Source organism: Cervus elaphus, chromosome 25 (assembly GCF_910594005.1).
Source record: "Cervus elaphus chromosome 25, mCerEla1.1, whole genome shotgun sequence".
Taxonomy (NCBI): domain Eukaryota; kingdom Metazoa; phylum Chordata; class Mammalia; order Artiodactyla; family Cervidae; genus Cervus; species Cervus elaphus.
This window is the reverse complement of record NC_057839.1, coordinates 57,566,416-57,591,928: the sequence shown is the minus strand read 5'-3', so window position 1 is coordinate 57,591,928 and position 25,513 is coordinate 57,566,416. Positions and strand designations below refer to the sequence as shown.

At 41.6% G+C, this 25,513-nt stretch overlaps 1 protein-coding gene across 1 annotated transcript in view; it reads right to left on the bottom strand.

Annotated features, from left to right (window-relative positions):
• Positions 1–7,628: 7,628 nt before the first annotated feature.
• The window catches only part of MARCHF11 (membrane associated ring-CH-type finger 11), a 110,687-nt gene continuing 92,802 nt past the window's right edge, over positions 7,629–25,513 (bottom strand). Inside the window, exon 4 of the mRNA XM_043887542.1 lies at positions 7,629–8,278. Coding sequence (XP_043743477.1) covers positions 7,956–8,278 — 323 coding nt within the window. The 3' untranslated portion in view covers positions 7,629–7,955. The remainder of the gene's footprint in view (positions 8,279–25,513) is intronic.

Sequence of the window (25,513 nt, the reverse complement as noted above, 5' to 3'; positions counted from 1 at the left end):
GAAGTCACCTCATGCGCAGTTGCTTGGGCTTGTTGCCACCACGTCCCACTTTTCCCTGTCCTTTCATTGTTGCTGCTTCTCCTGATCTCGACTTCTCTAAGGAAAGGGGTGTGTCCAGCTGATCTGGGAAGCTGGTTCTTCGTAATGTCACCACCAGGAGCAGCCTGCTGGGTGCCTCGTCACACTACCTTTAACAATGGCTTAACAGGCTACAGGGGCTTCCCAGGTGGCTCAGTGGTAAAGAATCTGCTTGCCACTGCAGGAGACGCAGGAGACTTTTGGTTCCATCCCTGAGTCGGGGACTCCAGTATTCTTGCCTGGAAAATCCCATGGACAGAGGACCCCGTTGGGCCACAGTCCATGGGGTCACAAAGAGTTTGACATGACTGAGCTCACACACATCACATCAAAGGATGAATCCACCTCATTTGTCTAAGGCAAGATTGATGAATAAGGAAGGGGATTTACAGAAGTAGCATCCTGAGAGCTGCAGCCAACCCAGCCAATCACACTGTGAGCAGCATAATTTGGGTGGCACTGTGTCTTCTCCTGGTCTCTGAATCAATGCCTTGGATCCTTCCTAATTCCTGACATTCCCAAGACTGTTACAGGAAGATGTCCCACAGAGCATCTCCAGCCTCCTTCCACATTGTCCTTGTTGCCATAGCAGCCTCTAGGCAGATATGTATTCCCAAAGCCCCTTACAGCTGTGACGAGGTGCTAAAGGTGGCATTGTCGGAAGATGTTTCTCTCCTGGCCGCTAGCATCCATGGTTGATGTCCTCCTGTGGTCCAGCGGCCGGGATGAATGTTCCTGTTTTCTGGCTCCATAAGGCAGGATTTAAAATGCCCGGGTTACCATTGTTCACTTATATACATTAGACTCCACTCCCTGTGTGTCTGAGAGCAAATCTCTTTCTTCTTCTTGAGGCACTATGATGATTTCCCCTTTAAGCCCTGAAGAATTTCTCAAAAATATAATAAATCTTCAAGAAAATTAAGAGACTGCTAACTTGTCTTAGAAAATCAATGTGAAATGCTTTGGGGTAATTTTTTTTTAATACACCATCAAAATTTTACAGATGTGGGACAACCCTGGCAGTCCAGTAGTCAAAGCTCTGCCTTTCTGTTACAAGGAGCATAGATTTGATACCTGGTCATGAAACTGGGATCCTGTATGTTGCATGGTGTGACCAAAAAATAAAATTTTAAGAATTTTACATGAAATCATGCATTGTTTTCATCCCCCCACTGGATCCTAAGGGACTATTTCTTAACATAACTTTGTTTATTAGTCTTTGACTAATTGGCAACACAAATTCACCGTGTATAAAATAGCATCTTTATGAAGACAGTGAATTATTTTGTACGTTTGACAGAGGCCTGAGCTTTGAGCTTTATTACAAAATATGGCACCTGCTGCAATTCTGTATCACACAAACATGATGGGAACATTTTTTTTCTGAACTGAAAAACTGCAACTAAACTGCCTGAAGTATCTTCCTAAGATCTTTAACCAATTATTTCTAAATATACTGAACATAAATTTATACTGTATGTGTTATATCATTTATATGAACATATATATTAAAAATAAAAACCAAATTTTCACCACTGAAGTCTGATAAAGGATGATTTTGGAAAGAAAATTTTAGAATATCTGGTATTTGCAATCTACTATCATTAAAATTTTTAACTAAAAAAAGTAAGCTTTAAAGGAAAATATGGACAAGACATGTCCGGTGTTTAAATTGAAGATAAGCTGCTAGATGATAAGGAATCAAACTCTGGATAAGCAAAGAGAAGTTAATTTTGTGATCTAACTTCATGGATAAAGAAGGACTGAGAATCAAAAATAATAATACAGTATGTAAATGTTGCTTATCTATGAAGGAAAAATCAAAAAGAGAAGAAGAATAGCAGTCCTAGACTGAAACAGAAGCCAACAGTGAGACCTTACTTTATTTTGGTATATTTTTAGTTAAACATATAGAATTAAAATATTTTTTAATGATATTTAAGAAAAGTCAGATGATAAAATTTATTTACTCTGGGAAATGTTTAGAAGTACTGTCAATAAGTACTGCTCAAAATTCTCCAAGCTAGGGTTCAACAGTATGTAAACCAAGAACTTCCAGATGTTCAAGTTGGATTTAGAAAAAGCAGAGGAACCAGAGATCAAATGGTCAACATTATGCTGAATCAAAAGCAAGAGAGTTCCAGAAAAACATCTTCTACTTCTTCATTGACTATGCTAAAGCCTTTGACTGTGTGGATCACAACAAACTGTGGAAGTTTCTTCAAGAGATGGGAATACCAGACCACCTGACCTGCCTCCTGAGAAATATATATGTCAAGTACATCAAATATGTATGAATTACAAATATATAGGTCAAGAAGCAACAGTTCCACCTGGACATGGAACAATAGACTGGCAAATTGGGAAAGGAGTACGTCAAGGTTGTATATTGTCACCCTGCTTATTTAACTTATATGCAGAGAATATCACGTGAAATGCCAGGCTGGATGAAGCACAAGCTGGAAGCAAGATTGCCGGGAGAAACATCAATAACCTCAGATATGCAGATGACATCACCCATATGGTAGAAAGAGAAGAGGAGCTAAAGAGCCTCTTGATGAAAGTGAAAGAGGAGAGTGAAAAAGCTAGACTAAAACTCAACATTCAAAAAATGAAAATCCAGTCCCATCACTTTATGGTAAATAGATGGGGAAACAATGGAAACAGTGACAGACTTTATTTTCTTGGGCTCCAAAATCACTGCAGATGGTGATTGCATCCATGAAATTAAAAGACACTTGCTCCTTGGAAGAAAAGCTATGACCAACCTAGACAGCATATTAAAAAGCAGAGACATTACTTTGCCAACAAAGGTCCATCTAGTCAAAGCTATGGTTTTTCCAGTAGCCTCATATAGATGTGAGAGTTGGACCATAAAGAAAGCTGAGTGCCAAAGAATTGATGCTTTTGTACTGTGATGTTGGAAAAGACTCTTGAGAGTCCCTTGAACTGCAAGGAGATCCAACCAGTCCATCCTAAAGGAAATCAGTCCTGAATATTCTTTGGAAGGACTGATGCTGAAGCTGAAGCTCCAATGCTTTGGCCACCTGATGCAAGGAACTGACTCCTTAGAAAAGACCCTGGTGCTGGGAAAGATTGAAGGCAGCAAAAGAAGGGGATGACAGAGAAGGAGATGGTTGGATGGCTTCACCGACTCTATGGACATGAGCTTGAACAAGCTCCAGGAGTTGGTGATGGACAGGGAAGCCTGCTGTGCTGCAGTCCACGGGGTTGCAAAGAGTTGGACACGACTGAGGGATGGAACTGAACTAAATTGTCACTAATAAAAAATATATATATTCTATTTCACAAGAGCTTCAGCATGCTCTTGGCTTCAGAATTACTGTTTTTTGGGAGATAGGAGGAAAATCCATTTGATGCTCCAGTTTTTCTATGGTAGCTAACGTATAGCAATAGTGCCTGCCTGCTGCCTGCTGTATGTAGGATGTCTCCAAACTCTCTTGAGGATAGGGTCATAATTCATTACATTTTTCCCCTGATCTTGAGAACTGGGAGTGTTAGCCATACTTACGGGGTCAAAGGAGGATAGTTATTCCCCCCAGAGTTGACCTTGCCGGCTTTTAGCACCTGATGCTTGAGCACCATGTTCTCATTGGTCCCCGTGGGATTCAGTCCCAGCTACCTAGTCAAATTCCGTAGGGTTTGTCAACCACAAATTGGCACTTGCCCTGGGTGCTTGCCATCTGCCTCCACAAGGATTGAATCATGTGCCGCTGCAGCTGCTGACCTCCAACACTCCCTGAAGGATGAAATGAAGCACTCTGTGCTCCAGGAAAACTGGCAGGACATGTCTTCAGATAGATAATCTCAAGAACTGATTTTATGAGTTCTATGAGCCTAGTTCTTGTATCTGCTCATATAGAGAAAAGCACTGACACCTTTCACAGTGGTGACTGTTTTCTCATGACTAGCAGAAGCCTCACAGACCAGCAGAAACTTTCCACCAAAAAAAAAAGGTGCTTGATTGCACGTACGTAGTGCATACTCAGTTGTGTCTGACTCTTTGCAACCTCATGAACTGTAGCCCACCAGGCTCCTCCATCCATGGGATTCTCCAGGCAAGAATACTGGAGTGGGTTGCCATTTCCTCCTCCAGAGGATCTTCCCAACCAGGGGATTGAACCCACATCTTCTGCACATATCTCACATTTCAGATGGATTCTTTACCTCTGAGTCACCACCTGGGAAGCCCTGATTGCATGTATTCCCCCTTCAGCAAAATCACATATATACATACTGTCCTTGCCCCACACCTCTTTAGAGGAGCCTCTCAGAGCTATCTGGGGTGCTATCTCCTGGACTGCAGTCCTCATTTTGCCCCCCAAAAGCTTAACTTGAAAGTCTCAGGTTGTGTTTTTTTTTTTTTTCAAGTCAACAGGTTGTATCACTTTTTCAGATATACTCTACACTCCCCCTTGTGAGATCTCTCACCATTACTGGGACATGCTCTGTTTTACCCCCAAGCTGTTCTTCTCCACTTACCTGATTGGCAAACTTCTGCTCATGCCTCAATGCCCAGGTCCTGCCAGTTCCTCAGTGGTGCGTTCTTTGGTTGCCCCAGGGAAACCTGACTGCTCCTGTGGACTGCCACTGCCTTTCACTCACCTGGAACCTGACCCATATCATGTCGTGTGTCTCCCTGCAAACCTGGGTCATTCCACAGCCGCGGCTCCCAGTGTCTGGCACACAGAAGGTGACCCATCAATGTTTGTATTGCAGATTATTGATTGAAAATAGACTGGATACAGGTCTAGATTTATATATATTGAAAAATACTCTTTAAATATTTCCAACTTTCTTTTTCTACCATGAGTGGTTTTGAAATTTAAGACAGCCTTAGCTTGGATTACAGCATTCACAATTGAAAATTAATTGTTTATATCTGCAGTGGGTTGCCATTCCCTTCTCCAGGGGATCTTCCTGACTCAGGGATTGAACCCAGGTCTCCTGCATTGCAGGTGGATTCTTTACCATCTGAATCATCATGGAAGTTAACAACTGATACAGCATATTAGAATTTTTATTTATTTATTGGCCACCCCACATGGCATGCGGGGTCTTCGTTCCCTTGCAGTGGAAGCTTGGACCACCAGGAGAATCCATAGAATTTTCATTTTGAAACAGAAAGTTTAGTTCCCTCAAGGCACCCACCCCACCTTCCACCCAGAGTAATTTGAGTTTCTATGTAATCATTTCAGGGACCAAACATTTTGTTGAATGGAAATTCTGCCACATTCTTTTCCAGCAATGATTTGGGCCATGTATGGGTATGGGAGTGTGTCAGGAGTTGGGGCCTGTGAAGATGGTGAGGGAAGATGAAGGTATGGGCAAAATGGGTGTCCAGAGGGCAAGGCCGTGGGAAGGAGGGGAAGCTGGGGTGAATCTTCCTTTCTGGTTGACAGACCCTCTGTACCTTGTCATCTCCAGGTGCCTCAGCCCTGGGCACTCCATGCAGAGTTACGGAAAGAGTCTCCCACCCTCTCCTCCTCCTCCTTTTCGGGGGAAGTTGATATGAATACAAAGGTTGGTATGAATACAAAGGTTGATATGAATACCAAGGGTGGAGCAGTGATAGTCTCACTGTGTTTACAGTCTCTTGATCCAGTATTTTTACCATCATGCTGTAAACAACAGCACCCAAAATTCAATGTGTGTTTAACTAAATTAAACAAGAGCACACTGCATTAAATGTGGTGCCATTGAAGACTCCCTTTGTGATTAAAGTGTCCACCCTCAGGGGCACAAGTCATGGACTGCTGCTTTGCCAGCAAGTTTGCTCCCTTGGTTTCACTATTAAATGAACAGTCTTCTTTTCTGTCCCAGGTGGCAAGACCGAGGGCAGAGAGCAGGGGGACAGGACGGATCGCTACCCTTTGGTGCCTCACCCGGGATTGTGCTCCTGTAACATCGGGTACAAACAATCAACACTTCCTAGATCCTCTCACTTTCTAGATCTGTCCCGAAAGAGTAGTTTAATTTTCCTTCTTTCATGACTTCCTGATTCTTTCTTCACGTTTCTGCAAATGCTCACCCCTTTAACTCATTTGTGATGCAGCTTTTTTATTAACTGGGAAAATATTATTTCAACTTTTAGTAGAATTGGCTCTGTATGAATCACAAGGTTACCTGTAAATGTTAACTGTTCTATTATGAATCACTCAAAGGTTATTTTTAGAAAATAGAATGTAAAGCATTTGATTTCATGTGCTTTAAAAAATCTCACCATCAGTTACTTCAAATGACCTACCTGTTCATCTCGTTTCCAATGAAAGCAGGACCGCCTGCCTCCTCATCTATTCTGTCATTACCTGTTAAAATGTGCCATTTACTTCCATGAGGAGGAGGAAAAGGTGGAAAATCTCCAGGTATCTCTACTTTGCAACCTGTTCCTGGGGAGTCAAGAGATTCATTTTTCTTTTCCTCTTTTCTCTTGAAAAATACTTATCTAGTAAAAGAGAACCACTTCTCACTGCTGGAGAATATATTCCCCAGGACTTCATTAAACCAAGTAACAGAATCAGTGTTTAAATGATTAAGTAGGTATATAAGCTCTCACAAAAACAAAATCTAATTAAGATGGTACTCAACAGAAATCAAGATACTAATAATTAACAAATATAATTGTGGCTGGTCTATGAGAGGGTTAAGGAAACATGAGGCAGTGTTATTATTACATGTTCAAGATGCAACGTTTTAGTGAGCTTTTTCAGTTATAAGTAGGCAGGGTGCCCTGTCTATGTGACCTGGTAGTGCAGGCATATCTTGTTTTACTGCACTTCATTTCTTTTTTAAATTGTGCCTTACGGACATTGCATTTTTGACAAATCAAAGGTTTAGGGCAACTCTGTGTGGAGTAAGTTATTGGCACCATTTTCACAATAGCATTTTCTCACTTCATATATCTGTGTCATATTTTGGTGATTCTTGCAATATTTCAAATTTCCCATTATTATACTTGTTATGGTGATCTGGAATCAGTGATCTTTGAAGTTATTATTATAGCTTGAAGGCTCAGATGATGGCTAGCACTATTTAGATTTTTAAAGTAAGTACATTGGGTGTTTTTTTTTTTTTTTAAGAACTAATGCTATTGCACGCTTAACACACTGCAGTACAGTGTAAACATCTTTTATATGCTCTGGGAAACCAAAAAATTTGAGTGATTTGCTTTGTTGTGATATTGGCTTTATTGCATGTCTGGAAGGGAACCTGCAGTATCTTTGAAGTATGTCTGTAAGACTATTTTTATTCCAATCATCTGTATTTTTATAAGCTCTCTGAACTATTTCAGAAGTTAGAAAACAAGCCATAATTCCTAAGACTTGCATTCCTGGTGACAGTTTAATTGATCCCACACAAAAAAGTCACGCTTAGATTGACAACCAGCTGGAAGCATGAGGAGGACCAGTGCAAGCATCACAGAGGATGTTTTGCTTTGTCCTTGATGGGCACTTTGGAAATTTTCCCACAGCATTCTAAACTCTTCCCCATTCGTAGCATGCCTGAAAAATTACACATGGAGCACGACGTTTGATAAAAATATATTTAAAACAAGCAAGAAAAAATAGTTTTGACCTTAAGTATAACTTTTATCATTCTTTTAACCAAGTAGAGTTAAATAATACGTATAATGATTTCAAGTACCAACTTATAAAAGATGTGATAAATTAGAAAGCAAAGAACAGGAGGACTCTTTTTTTCAGAAAAATGTATTTGCAATTCAAATGTTCATATAAAAAGCATAAATTTTAAAAAGTTCATAGATGTGTGTTTTTAGAAGTGCTATGGTTTTGCCATTCATTGCAATTACATTCCAAAATGTGCAGGGTGGTCCACACCGCACCTTCTCAGCTCTGTCACACTGAAGTCACTCTCATCACAACCTCCCCCGAGCTGTTGTCTTCTGACAAATCTTCATGGGCCCTCATTCGATTGAACAGATGCAATAACACGTAGCCACATTGAAACCTTGGGGAGGTCAGCTGGGTTGGGTGGACCAAGTTCCTGTTCCGCAGAGCCGTCAATGGCAACCATAAAGTCCTGCTCGTGGAAGACTCTCCCCGGCTACTTTCTTCGATGTCTGTGGCTTTGTCATAATTTAATACATCCCAGTGTAAGTTGACAGCTCGCCAGCGCTTAAACACTCTGTAAACTGCAGCGCCTTCATGGACAATGAGACCTGAAATTTAAGGGTGGGGGAGGGGGGGAAGACTGGTCATCATCAAAAAGGTAAGAATGCTATTTTGCATCCAAGTAAGACATTAAGGAAACAGTCAATTATCTGTTACTCAGCATCATCAAACAAATTGGTATTCTGACTACTCAAATATGTCTAATGGCAAGCTACTAGCTGTCTTACACAGGTGTAGTCAATATTCAAAAATAAGAATCTACTACCATGCAGACAGTAAGGTCATCTTGGGTACAAACTACTTGCTTCATTTTGGCTCAGGGTAGGCTTAGGTGTTTATGATGCCTTAGGAGAACCATCAGCCCTTCCCTGGTGGCTCAGACAATAACGAATCGGCATGCAATGCAGGAGACCTGGGTTTGATCCCCAGGTCCGGAAGATACCCTGGACAAGGGAATGGCAACCCACTTGAGTATTCTTGCCTGGAGAATTCCATGGACAGAGAAGCCTGGTGGGCTACAGTCCATGGGGTCGCAAAGAGTCAGAAAAGACTGAGAGACACTAACACTAGGAAACCATCATTTGTACAATTGTACGAATTTGTACAAATTATAAATTTGTACATTGTCATTTGTACAATCAGCGTATATTTCCTGAGTGCTCACTGTGAGCCAAGCAATGTGTTAGGGGCTTGGTCTGTGTTGCCAACTGGATTTGTCAAACAGATGTCAAGCTCACTGCCATCTCCACAGCTTCTAAAACGATGACACAAAGGAGGTATGAGCGAACCTTCTATTATTTTTCCTCCCCTCAACAATTCAACAAATATTTGTTAAGCACCTTCTTGAGAGCTTTTGGGCTTCCTTTGTGGCTCAGCTGGTAAAGAATCTGCCTGCAATGCAGGAGACCTGGGTTTGATCCCTGGGTTGGGATGATCCGCTGGAGAAGGGAAATGTTACCCATTCCAGTATTTTGGCCTGGAGAATCCCATGGACTGTATAGTCCATGGTGTTGCAAAGAGTCAGACACGACTGAGCGACTTTTACTTTCACTTTCTTTCTTTGAGGGCTTTACTTATATCGTTTCATTCAGTTCTCACCAAACCCTTATGAAGCAAACACCAGCGTGTCCTCCATTTTACAAACAAGTTGCTCAAGCGCAGACGGTGGCAGCATTGGAGCAGGGATTCAGACCCAGGCAGGCGGGCTCCAGAGGGCTTTGGCTGCTATACGGTGAACGGGTGACCACACATTTCTGAGACAGACTCTCGGGAAAGTAAACAAGATAACACAGGAGCCTCGGGCACAGCAAACTGGCCATCTGTACATGTGGTGCCCTGATGCACGGCTCCATCTCCACTGCCTACCCGAGATCCCAGCACACCGTGCATTTTCCACACAGTTACATTTCACTGTATAGTCTAAAAGCTTTGGAATCTGTGACCCATTACAAAAAGGAGTCCCTGGTGGAGAGGGCCCTTCAGATAGAAAAGCGAGAAGGAGTTTCTCTTAGAGGAATCTGAAATTCCACTGAAAGTGGGAGGAGAGGCCAACGAAGTCTTTCTTAAAGTGCACGTAAGGAGGATGTGTCAGTTGACACAATCACTTTTAACCAAAATTTGAAAATGAGAAGATCCTACCACCTCCAAGCATTAAGAATCTTGGGTGCATGTCCTAGAAAACTCTCATCAATACGAAAAAGGAAACATGTAAAAAATGTTTTATACGTTTGTGTGTATTTGCAGAAAAAAATCACAACCAATCTCAATGTCCATCCTGAAAAGAATGGATAAACTGTGATCCAAAGGATCATAGCAATGAAACAGAAGGGAACAAAGTCACATGCACTACAAATCTTGAGGCAATAGTGGAAATCTCAAAGCCATATACCAAATGAAAATTTTAGAAATATAATTGATTGGAGTGAAGAAATACTATACATTTTTTATGGGTATAGATATATACGTGGTAAATATGTTAAAACGTGCATGGGCATAATGACCATTAAATTCATGATAATGGGGGATTAAATGGAGAGAGGCTTCAAAGAGGGCTTTCTACTGTATCTTTAGTATCGTGTTTTTTTAAGCTCGGTGGTGGGGATGTGAATGTTCAATGTATTATTCTATATGCTTTTATGCACCCAAATAATTCATAATTTCAAAAATAATGGGAAATTTATTAGGAAAATTGACCTAAGATGGGTTGAGGAACAGACAACAGAAGGAGGGAGACAAATAAGGATTTTACCACATTTATGTGAGGAGCAGAGTGTCAGCAGTAGAACACAGAGAAACAAAGGAATAAACTTGCCAGAGGAAAAGCTGACAGAAATTGTAAATGCAAAAAGGGGGAAAATCAGTCTCCCATTTTTAAGGCTAGAAGAATGGGTGACTGAAAGAATGATGATAACCTCCCGTATGGACAATGGGTTAGTGTTTGGAACAAGCTTTTGTTGGGGAGAATTTTTTTTTTTTTTGGCCAACTAAGACACTGCTGGTAGGTGATGGAGATACCTCGTCTTTGAAAAAATCATACTTATCTAATATCAGAATTTAAATTTTATACCTGTCTCGTTCTGTTGTTGTTCAGTTGCTATGTTATGAACGACTCTTAGCAACATCTATCCCTTACCAGGAGATAAACTTCTAATGCACATGACTTAAGAGCATTCCAAAGGCACTAACATAGGCCACTAAAAAATGCATAAACAAAAATATCTTGAACCCAATTATTATATACCACTGAAATAATAAGGAGAAATGTAAACTTTTGTCAATCATAGCAATTCAATTGTTTGATTCCTTTTTTCCTAAGGAATAATCAGAATTGACCCAAATGACCAGATGTTTTGGGGAAACAGTCAGAATTATAAGTCAAGACTACCAGGTTTTAATTGATAATTCTAATATTAGCATTCTGAAATCTCCATGAGTAACAATTTAACTTTTCTGATTATGTTTTTTCTCCTTAAAATGTGATTCGAATACCTAATCTGTACATTCCACCAGATGCTATGAAGATAAATTGAAACTGATCAACTATAAAGCACTCAGATTTCCTTGGGGATGGTAACTATCTAAATACAAGATATTATCATTAATTAAAAATCAATAGTGAATCTATGTGGTGTAGTGAAATTCGCTCAGTGGTGTCTGACTCTTTGTGACTCCATGGAGTATACAGCCCATGGAATTCTCTAGGCCAGAATACAGGAATGGGTAGCCTTTTCCTTCTCCAGGGGATCTTCCCAGCCCAGAGATCAAACCCAGATTTCCCACATTGCAGGTGGATTCTTTTCCAGCTGAGCACAAGGGAAGCCCAAGAATACTGGAGTGAATAGCCTATCCCTTCTCCAGTGGATCTTCCCAATCCAGGAATCAAACTGGGGTCTCCTGCATTGTGGGCAGATTCTTTACCAGTTGAGCCACAAGGGTGGTGAGGGGCATTCATTCACACTAATCACAAGACCATTATGGTCTGAAACAGGTTCATTCTGGATAAGGGCAGCAATGGGGGGCTGGTTTCACCAGGGAAATCCACTCATTTCATAGAATCCTAGTCTTTTTTGTTGATTTCCTTTGAAAGACCAGAAATCAGATCATTTACTCGAGCTTAAATCATTTTCTGGGAATATATTCCTGGTAGCCTTTTCCTAAATACATAAATCTACCCAACAAGCAGAAATAAATCCCACAAATCTTTATAGTACATTTTGAACTAAATTTAAAGGAGAACTACTTGAAGTTCTCATGAAGACAAGTCCTCTTTAAGTTTTCCCCTGCACGAGCTGCTTCTTAATTGCATTCAAGTTATGAGAGATGTTTTGACTTGGCTTTATTCTCCATAGTGAAAAGTGAAAGTCATTCAGTTGTGTTCGCCTCTTTGTGACCTCATGGTTTATATAATCCATGGAATTCTCCAGTCCAGAATACTGGAGTTGGTAGCCTTTCCCTTCTCTAGGGTATCTTCCCAATTCAGGGATCAAACTCAGGTCTCCCGCCTTGCAGGCGGATTCCTTACCAACTGAGCTATAAGGAAAGCCCTTATTCTCCACAAATGTCTGGAATTACTCCTCATTCTCTAGAGGCTTTCATTTTACCAAAATATGAGACCCCCCATCTCACCCCAAGACTGTCCTTTGTAATGTACACTTTCCCTCTCTCTCCTTTAGATTGTTTGAAGCTGTGGCAAATACCATTTGTGTTCATGAGTAAATATGACTACTATGATCATTGAAATCCAGAGGTAAGGATTTATTTCATTCTAGTTCATGTGTTGAGAATCCTCCTGATGATTGGTCCCCTCTTGTTTAATAATGGATCACTTCACATTATCCTTAGCCACTCTCTGACTCATACCTCAAGTTAAGCCTTGAAATGAATTTGTCATCTTGACATATTAGGTCATAGGAAAACAAGCTTAGATTTACTTCATCTGAGTCACTAACTCTGAAGTGAAAAGCAATGATAATTTCTAGAAAATGTAAATATTAAACATTTTATGGTCCTTGCTACATTATTAATGGCAAAGATGTCAACACGGTGTGATTCATGGGAACTTAGAGTTTTGAGACTTGAGGAGAATATGTGTGTAGGTGTCCCTGTGTGTGTGGTTGGTTGTTTTGTTTTGTTTTTTTAAATCATTTTCTTGCCAGTAGCATTTAATTAAAGCACCCCTTTATTGATGTACAAAGGAACATTTTGTTATGAAATAATCTTTATCAACAGAAAAGTTTAAATAGTTTGTGGGTTCATTGAAATAAGGGCACAGTGCTTACGAAAGTAAAATATATCCCAAATTTGAAAGTGTGCTAGTTGAAATTCCTATGTGGTAGTAGAAAATCAGCTAACTGCCCAAGAAATAATGGGAAGACTCTCAAGGTACACAGACTAACGTATGCATCCGTGTGCACACAGACATATACACCATTTGTCTGTGTTTATTTCAATTTAGACAAATGTGCTGTGCCGTGCTTAGTTGCTCAGTCATGTCTGACTCTTTGTGACCCCATGGACTGCAGCCCACCAGGCTCCTCTGTCCATGAGGATTCTCCAGGCAAGAACACTGGAGTGGGTTGCCATGCCTTTCTCCAGGGGATCTTCCCAACCCAGGGATCAAACCCAGGTCTCCCGCATTGCAGGCAGATTCTTTACAGTCTGAGCCATCAGGGCAGCCCAAGAATACAGGAGTGGGCAGCCTATCCCTTCTCCAGGGGGATCTTTCCGCCCCAGGAGTTGAATCAGGGTCTCCTGCATTGTAGGTGGATTCTTTACCAGATGAGCTACCAGGGAAGCCCATAGACAAATGGCAAGTTACAGTTAACAGAGACCTGCAAACTTTGTGGTCAAATGTAAACAAATGTTGGTATTAACTACCAAACCACCAGTCTAATCATTTCATTTCTTGCATAATCTTGACTGCAACTCTATAAATAGGTACATTTTTGAGTAGTTAGTTTCCCTGTTAAGGAAACTGAGACCTAGAGAGATTTAGCCAGTTGTCCAATGTCATGATGATATCAGCTCTGAGACTGAAGCCCAAATCTGTCTAATTGTAACCCTTGAGTACTACAAGCCTACTCATGGTAAATTCCCAAAGGATGGTTGTATCTTCTAGTCACATAATGACCAACTGAAAGATCACTCTATTGACTGAATATATCTCCCCAAATTCATATGTTGAAGCACTAACCTGTAACATGATGGTATTTGGAGGTGGGATCTTTGGGAAGTAATTAGAGTTATAATTCCTGAGAGTGACTAATGCCCTTATACAAAGAGAAAGAGATGTGAGTTTTCTGTGTGCAAATGAATGTGTGTGTGTGTGTGTGTGCATGCACCAAAGAAAGGCCCTGTGGGATAATAACAGAAAATGGCTGTCTGCAAACCACGGAGAGAGCCCTCACCAGACTGAGTAAGCCAGCACCTTGACTTTGGACTTCCCACAACCTTCAAAACTATAAGAAATAAATGTTTATTGTTTAAGCCACTCAGGCTGTGGTATTTTGTTATAGCAGTTCAAACAAACCAAGACAGACCTGGTATATAAACTACATCACCCTCATTTAAAATATGAGTAAATTAAGTCCCAGAGACTATGACTTGGGCAAAGTGATATAATTAGTTGCCATTTTTAATATCCTTGTATGTCACCAACACTATTTCACCTCTAGGAGTGCCAAGAAAACAGCCCCTTCCATTTGCCCTCATCCTAGGAGAGAAAAGTGTTGAGGAACCTTATATGCAGGCAACACTGTGAGTGGTGCGCTCTCTATCTGGTAAGCGGTACCCATCCTGAGCTGTCCCAAGATATGCAAGATCCTAATTATAACACAACCTAAAGGCCTGTGTGTGGTTCAGTCACAGAGACCCTTGGGAAAGCTAAAGAACTCTCAGCAGATAATTGGCCAGAAAAGGTTCTCTTGATCGTGAAAATGTCCAAGATTTCTCAATTAAATTTAACCACTCTCCCTGAAAAGGCTCTCTTGATTGTGAAAATGTCCAAGATTTCTCAATTAAATTTAACTATTCTCCCTGGCCAAGATTCTTCTTCTCTCCCTCTCTCTCTCTCAGTGAGTTTCCATGTAACTGAACTCTGTAAATATAACCTGTGTCATTCTGAAAAGTCAGTGTGTACCATCAGCAGAATGGTGACTTTTGGTCCCCTTTAACTCCATTTAAGAAGAACAGATTAGAGTGGATTAGAGTCAACCTCATAAAGTAGCCCCAGTATTACTACTTAATTCCCCTTGAGGAACTTGGGGAAGACCAGAGTGTGGTTACACCAACGAGGGTTAGCCAAATAAGACAGTGGCCCAAGATACTTTCTGTTGAGGGCATCTTTGCTAGAATGTAATAAAATGCATTAATTCTTCTTTCACATTTTCCTAAGATACTCAACAGTTAAATGCCCAACAGTTATGGAAACTCAGACGAAAGTGTAGAGGTAATCACTTTAAAAGTCACTCTTCCATTGTTGAATCTTGTTAATATGAATCTTGAAGAAATAACTACAAGTTATTTCTATGTATACTGAATGGGTTTTGTTGGACTCAACTATATATGAAGGTTAAAGTAAAACAAAAATCAGAAAAACAAAAAGAAGTGCAAAAATACAAAACTTAAATAGAGATATAAAGATTGAAGTGAAAGTCGCTCAGTCATGTCTGACTCTTTGTGACCCCATGGACTTATACAGTCCGTGGAATTCTCCAGGCCAGAATACTGGAGTGGGTAGCCTTTCTCTTCTCCAGGGATCTTCCCAACCCAGCGATTGAACCCAGGTCTCCCGCATTGCAGGCAGATTCTTTACCAGCTGAGCCACAAGGAAATCCCAAGAATACTGGGAGCCTTTCCCTTCTCCAGCATATCTTTCTTACCCAGGAATCGAACCAGGGTCTCCTGTATTGCAGGTGTATTCTTTACCAACTGAGCTATGAGGGAAGCCCATAAAGACTAAAAGACAATACATATTCAATTACAGAAATCACTAAATTCACAAAAGAAAGTGATCATTCTGATACCCTAAATCTAGGCCTCTGGGAGCTATCAATACAGTGTCCTGATTACATATGGGGATTTTTCAGAATACAAATTTGCAGTGTTGCCCATCGTAACAAATGATAAAAAGAAATATCCTACATAAATGCACTTATATCTATTAAAGATGAGTTGTTTTTTCTATTGTTGATTATTATATTTTGATATACCCCCACCCCCAGAACCAAGTTGAGAATGGCAGGCTGGTCATAAGAGTTTAAAGCTCAGTGGTTCAAAAACAGATTCATCATGAACATTGGCAATAAAATCTGCACAAGAAATGAGATAAGGACAACAAATTATTCAGAAACTTCTCATGACATGGAAACACCTGACGCTAGAGACTGGCTAATGTCTAAATATGGATGATCTAATCCTCTGCATCCTCAAAGTAGAGAATGGCACCCAGGAAATGATCATAGTGAAGACCCTAAATGACTGCACCTCTGGGAGCACACAAAAGGAAGTTCACAGTGTTTGTTTTACAACATTGTCGCCCTCTACACCTTCCTCTCCACTCAGTGAGATCTGTGTCACCAGCCCGGATGCAAAGAGCACATTCATGCTGCCCCTTCAATGCTGATGACAAAACTGTCTGGGAACAGAACAAGATGCAAAGGCAAACTTTAACATGGAGTATCACTTCTCACTAGTTGGCAATGAGGGAAGCCCTCCCTTTTCTAGAAGGTCCTGACATAATTTGGATTTCCTTCTCAACCTACCATCCTTATTTCAGCTAATTACCATCCCCTCAAATCAGTTAAGCTAAAACCCAAAGATCGCCTAGGCTAGGCTATCCTCTTGCATTGAATTCTGCTAATTCTGTCTTCTTGGCAAATCTGAGATAAAACCACAGACGAGAGAATATTAGGTCTGTGACCCCAATCAGCCATGTACTCCTTGAGGACAGGAACCCTAATTCTACTTCAATTGCTGATATATAGTAGGAACTCAATAAACCTTTGCTAAATGAAAGGGAATGAGAAAGAGAAGAGTAACTGTCACTGGAATCTAAAAGATGACAAGACTGACTCCATCTGGGTGCAATAGTGCTGTTAAAACACAAAATCTCTCCAGTACTGTTCTTTCAAAAGTTAAGAGTAATGCCTGGAGATACCAAAGACAAACTGAAACATGTATTCCAAGATAGAAATGAAAAGCGTTTAAAGATTTGGGCCTTTATTTCATAACAGTGGGTTTTGCCCCACCCCTTTCAAAACACACACACACACACACATACACACACACACAGCCTGCCAGAAGTAGAAGAGTGAAAATTCTTTACAAGTGTTGGTTTTAGCCTTAGCAAATTGTAGCAGCCTCCCCCTCTATCCTGTTGGCTTGCTCATCAAATGTTTACTTGAGTTAAACAATCATGAACGATATAGTTATAAATGCCTGTGCCAGACCAAAAAGCCTAAGAGTCAGATGTGGATACTCTTCTCTTCTATTTCCAGACAAAACAGGAGAATTAAGAAAAGAAATGCTGGCCATTTTTCTGACCACTTGCTTTGCTAAAAAACCAATCCATCAATTAATTATTTTAATGATTTTTTTTCTTCCTCAGTAGAAAGGAGATCCTTCTGCTCTTTCACTCACCAGCCCTGGAGCACAAATCTACCATAGGTGTATTCACAGAATACTCCTCAAAAGCTGCAAACTTATTATACATTATAAAATACACAGTATGCTAATTAAAAAAAAGGATTAAAAGAATTCACTGGAGAGAAGAATTGTTATATTATCTAAGTTTCTACCCAACAGGGCTTGAGGAAAAAAAAGATTTGTGGATATTATTATTTCAATAAAAGACATAAAGGAATGAGTCCAATACTTTTTAAATATATAATACAGATATCCTAGAGTTCCCCTGGGCTTCCCAGATGGTAAAGAATCCACCTGCCAATGCAGGAGACCCAGGAGACTTGGGATTCAATCCCTGGGTCAGGAAGATCTCCTGGAGAAGGAAATGGCAACCCACTCCAATATTCTTGCCAGGATAATCCCATGGACTGATAGTCCCATGGACAGAGAGGCTACTGTCCACGGGGTCACAGAGTCGAACACAGCTGAGTGACGGAGCGCACAGACACACAGTTTCCTTGTAACCAGAAGTGTTCACGAGAATTGGCTTAATTTCATTTGAATGCAACTCCAATTCTGTCCTTCAAATCCTGGACGGATGGAACACCTGGCACCACAGAGATATGAAGTGGACAAACATAGTAACTAAATTTCCAAATCAGGAAATACTGGGTATGATTTAACCCAACCTGTTCATGTGCAGAGATAAAGTCTCTGAAGCCCAGAGAAGTGACATAGTTTGACCAATGGGCCGCAGTTACGTTCAAAGCCAGAATCAGAGCTAGACCCTTGAAGCCTGATCCAGTATACTCCTCTGCAAGAACTCAGATTTCAGGAGCCATCCTTGGCCAAAGCTTGTCCTCACAAGTGTGCCTCTGACCCGAGGGATATTACCTGACTATGACTAGACAGTCAGAATCTTTCTTCAGTAACACAAGAGGCTGTGATGATCAGCTCTCCTCTGACCTTTACCCTAAAGTGTGCATGGCTGCATCTGGGTAGGAGATGGGAGGACTGTAGTGACCTTCACAATATATAAAACATTAATAAATAACTCTGCATACCTCAGTGTTACAGCATCTGATTTAAAGATATGTCTACCTTCTGTGAATTAATTCTTTAAGAATTCAGGATCTACCTTGGTCGATTTCCATTTGTTTCCCACACTCTGGACCAAAGCCAATTCTGAGGAGGCTATTAGTGGACTTTTCTTAGTGGCAAGCTGAAATATGAATATGCAAATTTCCCTTCCATCTCCGATGGCTAAACTGTCTACTGCAAACTTGCAGATTATGATTTTATTAACCTTACGGGTAAACAATACATGTATTGATTGTTCCATTTCATGGGGTGAGAAAAATATTTTAGAAGTTTTAATTGAAATATCTAATTAAAACCTGTTTATCTTTGGACCTGACATAGGCTAGTTTACTTTTGTTGACTTTGCTTTTCATTTCTCTTAAATCACACAGACTGTGGGTAAATATTCCAAACAGAAGCTGTCATCTCAGCATAAGTAAAATGTATAACTCTTTGACTTCATCCACATAACATCAGCAATATTTTGTAGTTGAGAATATCAATTAAATTTGATATATTTGAATTGATGTTAATTAGAATTTTTAACCTGAATATAAAAATGCTCAGACCTTAGGCTTCCTTAATATTCTATTCTGTGATCTAGCAAGAAAATTCAAGGTTGAGAAGTGATTCTTTACATAAGTAATTCTTATCAAGAAACTGCTTCACTTAAAACAATGGAGCGAGAAATGGATTTTGGTATGGTAACATTAAATATTTTATCTTTAATGTGTTTCTGTATATTTTTGTTCTATTAATTGACAATAAATTAAAGAGTCACAAAATAGCTAATTACTTTGGGTTTTTAGGGAAATTTTTTTCTCCATTTCTGATCTAAAGCTAGTAGTTAAAAGAAATATTTATTTCTGGTATCATACCTTAGGTGTTTGAGACAGTAACTAAAGAAGTAGTTTCAGTTTATTAAATAGACAGGAACATTTTATAAATTACCAGTTCAAGCTCAGCCTATAACAGGCTCTGGAGCCACAGTGTCCAATCTTGGGTCCCTCTTCTAATCTGTATGGCCTCTGGAAACTAGTTAATGGTGCCTTAGTTTTCTCATCTCTGAGATGAGGAGAAGAGTACCTACACCCCATAGGGTTGTTATGAAGACTGTGTGTGAAAATCGAGGTAAAGTGCGTAGAACACTGCTTGTATCAGAGTAAACTTAATCTTAGTCATCACTGGAGATTTGTTTTGAAAACCTCCTTTCACCATGTTTGGAAATATGCTCATCTCTGTGGTTCCTCATGACCCCAGAGGAACCCTGTCAGGACACCCACGGCCCTGAATCCTCTTGTGCTCCAAGTAGGAACATAGTTTAGAAAAATCATCGCATTCACACTCTCCTTGGTGAGAAAGTTCTTGGTTGCAAAATAGTCTGAAGTCAGGAGGTCCCCAAAGACCGGGTGCCAGTTCTGATGAACCACGTCCAGATTCTGAACTTAGGGGAGCTGCTTCTTGTCACCGCTCCCACTACCACAGTCCCCTTTGCTTTCTCTTCCAAGGAAAACTTCCCACGTCCAAGTTGAGTTGGCCTCTTTAATAACCTCATTTTAGAGTAGCCTAGGGATATATTCAGCTCTCTCTAAAGTTGCTGCAATTGTTCCAAGCCTCATGTGTTTAGAAATCACACAACCGCTCTCGTGGAAATAAGTCAAGTTGGAGAAAGAGTGAAGTCACACGAAACACACACACACACATATGCAAGCTCACATACAGAATGAAATCACAAGGAATGTCCCCTGCTGACCCCTCAGCTGCTCCCAACCATCTCGGATGACTTGTTCCCTGGCTCCTGGATCTCTGTAGCCCCACAGACCGACCCCCTTCTCGTCCATGTGGATGACTTGACTGTGATCTGACCTGTGTAACTCTTACCCTCTGCTGTCCCTCCTTCACTTCAGGCCTCTCCCTTCCAGAACCTGGTCCAGCCACAAGCCCTGACACTCTCCAGCATTGCTGGCAACAACCACCTCCAGGGCTTCTCACTCATCCACTTTCTTCATTTTAAAGGTAGTGGTGGTTTAGTCGCTAAGTCGTGTCCAACTCTTGGCGACTCGATGGACTGCGGCCTGCCAAGTTCCTCTGTCCATGGGATTCTCCAGGCAAGAATACTGGAGTGGGTTGCCATTTCCTTCTCCAGGGGATCTTCCCAACGCAGAAACCAAACCCGAGCCTTCTCTGCATTGCAGGCAGATTCTTTACCAACTGAACTACTTCATTTCAATGAATGTACCCTATTCCGCCTCTTTATGACCTCAAGCCCCTCTATTGGGCAATCATCTTCCCCTAATCTGTCAGCTTCTTCCTGGCTCTGGTTCCTTTCCCAGTCACTGAGAAAGCAATCCCATCCTGTAATCACTCTCCACCGCTCAAGGTGAAGGACAAGGTTGATCTTCGCCCTTGCTGGTATTCCAGCAACTCTGGATATAAAGCCTCATCCTAGCCTAGTCTCACCATTTCACCCCTCTGCAGGCACTCCTCAGCCCTAATGGGTAAAAACACACAGCCTCCTAGCCCTGTAGACTGGGGCACCCCTGGCCCAGCCTCAGGAGGGCACTCAGCCATGTCCTGTGGTTCTTCATGCCTCTTGGCTCAGCCTCCTCTCCCCAAAGCTCTCTGCAGCTGACCATCACTTATAATGCTCTCAACAGACTCCTCTCCCCACACGGTGCTTTCTCCATCTCAGCAGATGACCACATGACCTACTACCAAGCAGGAGATGCAGGAGATGCAGATTCGATCCCTGGGTCGGGAAGGTCCCCTGGAGGAGGGAATGGCAACCTGCTCCAGTATTCTTGCCTGGAGAATCCCATGGACAGAGGAGCCTGGAGGGCTACAGTCCATGGGGTCACAAAGAGTTGGACATGATTGACAGACTGAGCACACATCCACCTACTGCCTGAGCAACAGATCTTTTGCAAGGAGGTCCTTCTGTTTATTCTCCCAGAGCAGCGCAAGAGGCATCTACAGCCATGTCCACCTTCTCCTCCCCGGCCTGCCCATCTCAGGGTCGGTAGGACCCTTCCTGTGCAAGACAGACCCCTCTCCTGAGTGCTGAGTTCCATCTCTGCACCTCAAGGGCATCAAGCTATCCCACCCCTCCTGGATCTTCAATCTGCCTTCTGATTCCTTCTGAGTCTGTCTTCTCAACATTTGCTCAAACCTCACCTCGCCATTAAAACAAGTGAATAGCAACTTTTCTCAATTCTACACCCCCACGCCTAGATTCTACCCTCATTTAACTGTGCTCTTTTTCAAACATGATCTATAAACTTACATCCTGAGCCCCTTCTGCCTACCCCAGCCATTCTCTGCAATCCGTGTCTATCCAGCCAACCCCCACACTGCCAAATCCAGTGATGCATTTTGGCTTGATTTCACCTACTCTTGATAAAGCATCTGGCACTGTCAGCCGCTTGCTCCTCCGCCCCCAAGTCCCTTCCTCACCTCACCCGACCCCACTCTCTCCTTCTCTGGCCACGCTCATCTCTCTGCTTGCTCTGTGTCTGCTTCAAAATGCTGCTCAGCTCTCCTGAATCACTTCCCTTGCAGACGCTGGTTTCAACTACCAGATATAAACCCCCAGCTCAAATTTCCAACCCTAAGGATGATTACCCTTCCCCCATCTGCTCTCACATATATTTCTCTCCTGGCACTTTGCATGTTGTGTCTTAATTGCTCATTTCCCTGACTGTCTCTCGCCAGCAGCTGGAGAGCAGAGAGGATGCTATAGCCCAAAAGCTCTTCTGCAAAGGGCCAGACAGTAAGCACTATAGGTTACACAGATATCACAGTCCCTCTTTGTTGAGGCTGCAACCACTCATTGATAACACATCAATGAATGGATACGACTGGCTTCCAACAAAACATTTTTTATGGCCATGGAAATTTATATTTGACATAATTTCCGTATGTCATGAAATAATTTTCTTTTAATGTTTATTCAACCATTTCAAAATGTAAAAATCATTCTTAGATCTTGGATAATAAAAACAGGCAGCAGACTCTGAATTAATTGTATCTCTAGCCTGTGCTCCAGGCTTGGGACACAATAAATACCCAATTAAGGTTGGCCCAATACTTGTACAATACATTAAGGATGACTAATACTTGTTTGGCTAAACTGCCCCCAATTTCATGCGCGCTTAGTGGCACAGTTGTGTCTGACTCTTTGCAATTCCGTGCAAACTGTAGCCCTCCAGGCTCCTCCATCCATGGCATTCTCCAGGCAAGAATATTGGAGTGGGTTGCCATTCCCTTCACCAGGGGATCCTCCTGACCCAGGGATCAAAACAGCATCTCCTGCATTGTGGGCAGATTCTTTACCGTCTGAGCCACCAATTGAGAGAGGTAAAAGATTCACACTTTTTCCTAAAGAAGAAACAAAAGTCAGCAACAACAATATATTTGGTCTGCTGCTCAGCTAATCATGTCCATGTTTCTCCAAAAAATACTTGAACTGTATGCGGTCACAGGAAGTGAAGGTCTGGGGTTGGGTTTTCTCCGCCAGGAGGAGGGCTGGAAGAGTGAATTCACTTTGAGAGACCATTTCAGCACAGCCCTGAGGGCAAGCAGCAAAAGCAAGATCGCTTCTACTTTCTTCCCTGGGGTTTTAAAGGCAGCAGTATCACTAATAAGCAGCTATGATAGTAATCTTTGGAAAAACTGGTAAACATCAGTATGATTAAGGCATAGACAAGCCTATAATTTGTACCTCCAGAGTAAAGAGATAATAACTGCCTACTTCTCACAGCATATAAAGGGTAAAGAGCTATTCTTCCCCTAATGATGTTGAATTACAAGGGGCCACTCTGCCTCTCCCTCCAAGGGCCCTGGCTAGATTCTAAGCGAAGCTGGGGCATTTCCTGGGGGCATGAAGCATGCCAACATATTCTGAAATCAGGAAAAAAGATCTGGGCTTGTAAAGAAATTCTGCTCTAAGAAATAATTCTAAACAAACCAGGAGAGCATTCAAATCTGGTTAACAGCCCTGGCTGCAAGGGTAACAGACCAGCCAGCTTGGCCAACCTCCCAGCCCAGTCTTCCCCTGGGGAGATGTTTGAAGGGAAACCCAGAGGAGCTCCGGGCTAGAGAAGAAGGTTTCTGTCTGTCCTAAGTCAGCAGCTGGGCCGAGGTCTCCCAGGTAGCCAAACTGAGATCCTGGAGGCGTGTTGGTCCCCGATCAAATTATAGACCAGGAAACAGAAGGAAATGGAGCCGAGGTGGCTGACTGGTCCTTTCCTGTCTAGAGGGAAAACTGTGATAGGAAGATTCAAAAAGGAAGCACTGGGCTAATTGACTTTTCTAGTTATTTTGCCAAACGCTTTTTAAGTTGAGCTTCTTTTCTTCCCACGTCTTATGATTCACGCAGATGCACCCACATCCGTGCTTCCTATGAAAATAGGTGTGAGACAAAGGCAACCACAACCCCCACCATCCACTGCAACCCAGAGTGCCAAGAAGGGCACGCAAGAAGCTCTCACATCCCCGTCCCCTCCCCAGGGCTGCATGTGGACCTACTGGCAGTCCAAGCACTGTTTTCCCAAGTGATTCCAGTGACTCAGATCCCAGATCTGGTGGTGACTGGGGTGGGACAGGGTGGACTGTGTTGCAAGGTGGGTTTCTCCCACCAAAAAAGTCTACTTCACGTGGATCTGAAATCTCATGATCAAAGTTGCTGACAGGTTTGAAAGAGTTGGGGCTGTGCGGTTGGGCAGAAGGTAAGAAGAGAAGAGGGATCCCCACATCCCACAGAGAAAGCCTCTTCAGGTGGAGATGCCAAAGTCAGGTCAAACTGGACTCTGTGGTCCAGGCACTCCGCTGGGAAGACCAGGCAAGAGTTGACCCTGGTGGGCATCCACACCTGCTCTGTGCCGGACCTCACAGGCCCTAGAGAGTCTGGTGAAATCGAGTGTACTCTCGGTAATTCTACATTTTTTGCCTGAAACTATTCGACAAATTTTATGTTTATCCATACATACTCTACAGCTTAAGAAAATGCTGTCTCTCACATGTACACACTATTATATATAAAAGAGATCAGTAATAAGGACCTATTTATAGCACAGGGAACTCAAATCAATACTCTGTAATGACCTATATGGGAAAACAATCTAAAATATCTGTATAACTGATTCACTTTGCTATATACTTGAAACTAACACAACATTGTAAATCAACTGTACTCCAATACATTTTTTTTTTTAAAGAAGAAAATTCTGTCTCTCTATCACAACCCAGGGGCTGCACATTTTACAAACCTCACCAACAGTTGCCCTTTCAAGCACACCTCTGTTTCGTGATGACCCCATGTGACAAGGTAAGAGCTGGGAGCCCTCCAGGGAGTGCTCTTCAGTAAACCCATTTTTTTTTCTGCTCTAAATTATTGTGGCATGTTTCCATTCCAATACTAATTTCCTTCAGTAAATGTGTTTTTCACCTAAAATACTCTAAGAAATATTGTCAACTTCTGAATCATGCTGGGAAGTGCCAGAAAGCATGGAAAATTTTAAACAGGGGATGGTTTCAATGTCATTTATATTTTGTTCAGAATGCATTAGGATTTTCTTCCCTTAGTTGATTCACTTTCTCAATTATGCTTCGCTTATGTAATTAGGTTGTATGTGTTGAAATCCAGCCACAGGAAGGAAGATGACCTAGAAGCATCATTTTAGGGGAAAACAACCCTGCCATGAAATAGACACTGGTCATCCTCCATGGCAAGGATTCATTCCTTGTAACCAAGACTCTGAATATCCTGAAATTTTCTGTCAAACTTCTTCATCTTTCCACATATAATATAAAAAAAAAATTGAAAATTTGCATTTTACACTTCCCATCAATCAAATGTTAAACCCTGTGTTACTTTTAGCTGTTCTGCCTGAAGGCAAAAACATAGAGAAGTGAAGCAATGTCAAAAGCAAGAGAATTTGTGCCTTTTAAAGAGAATTACTGTGCCTTTTAAGCCGTAAATACAGGTCTAATATCGTCAATCCAAGACCACAGGAATCTGTTGTATTTATTTGTTCTTCCAAAGTTCTAGAATGAAATGTGAATAAAAGTTATCAACTGGT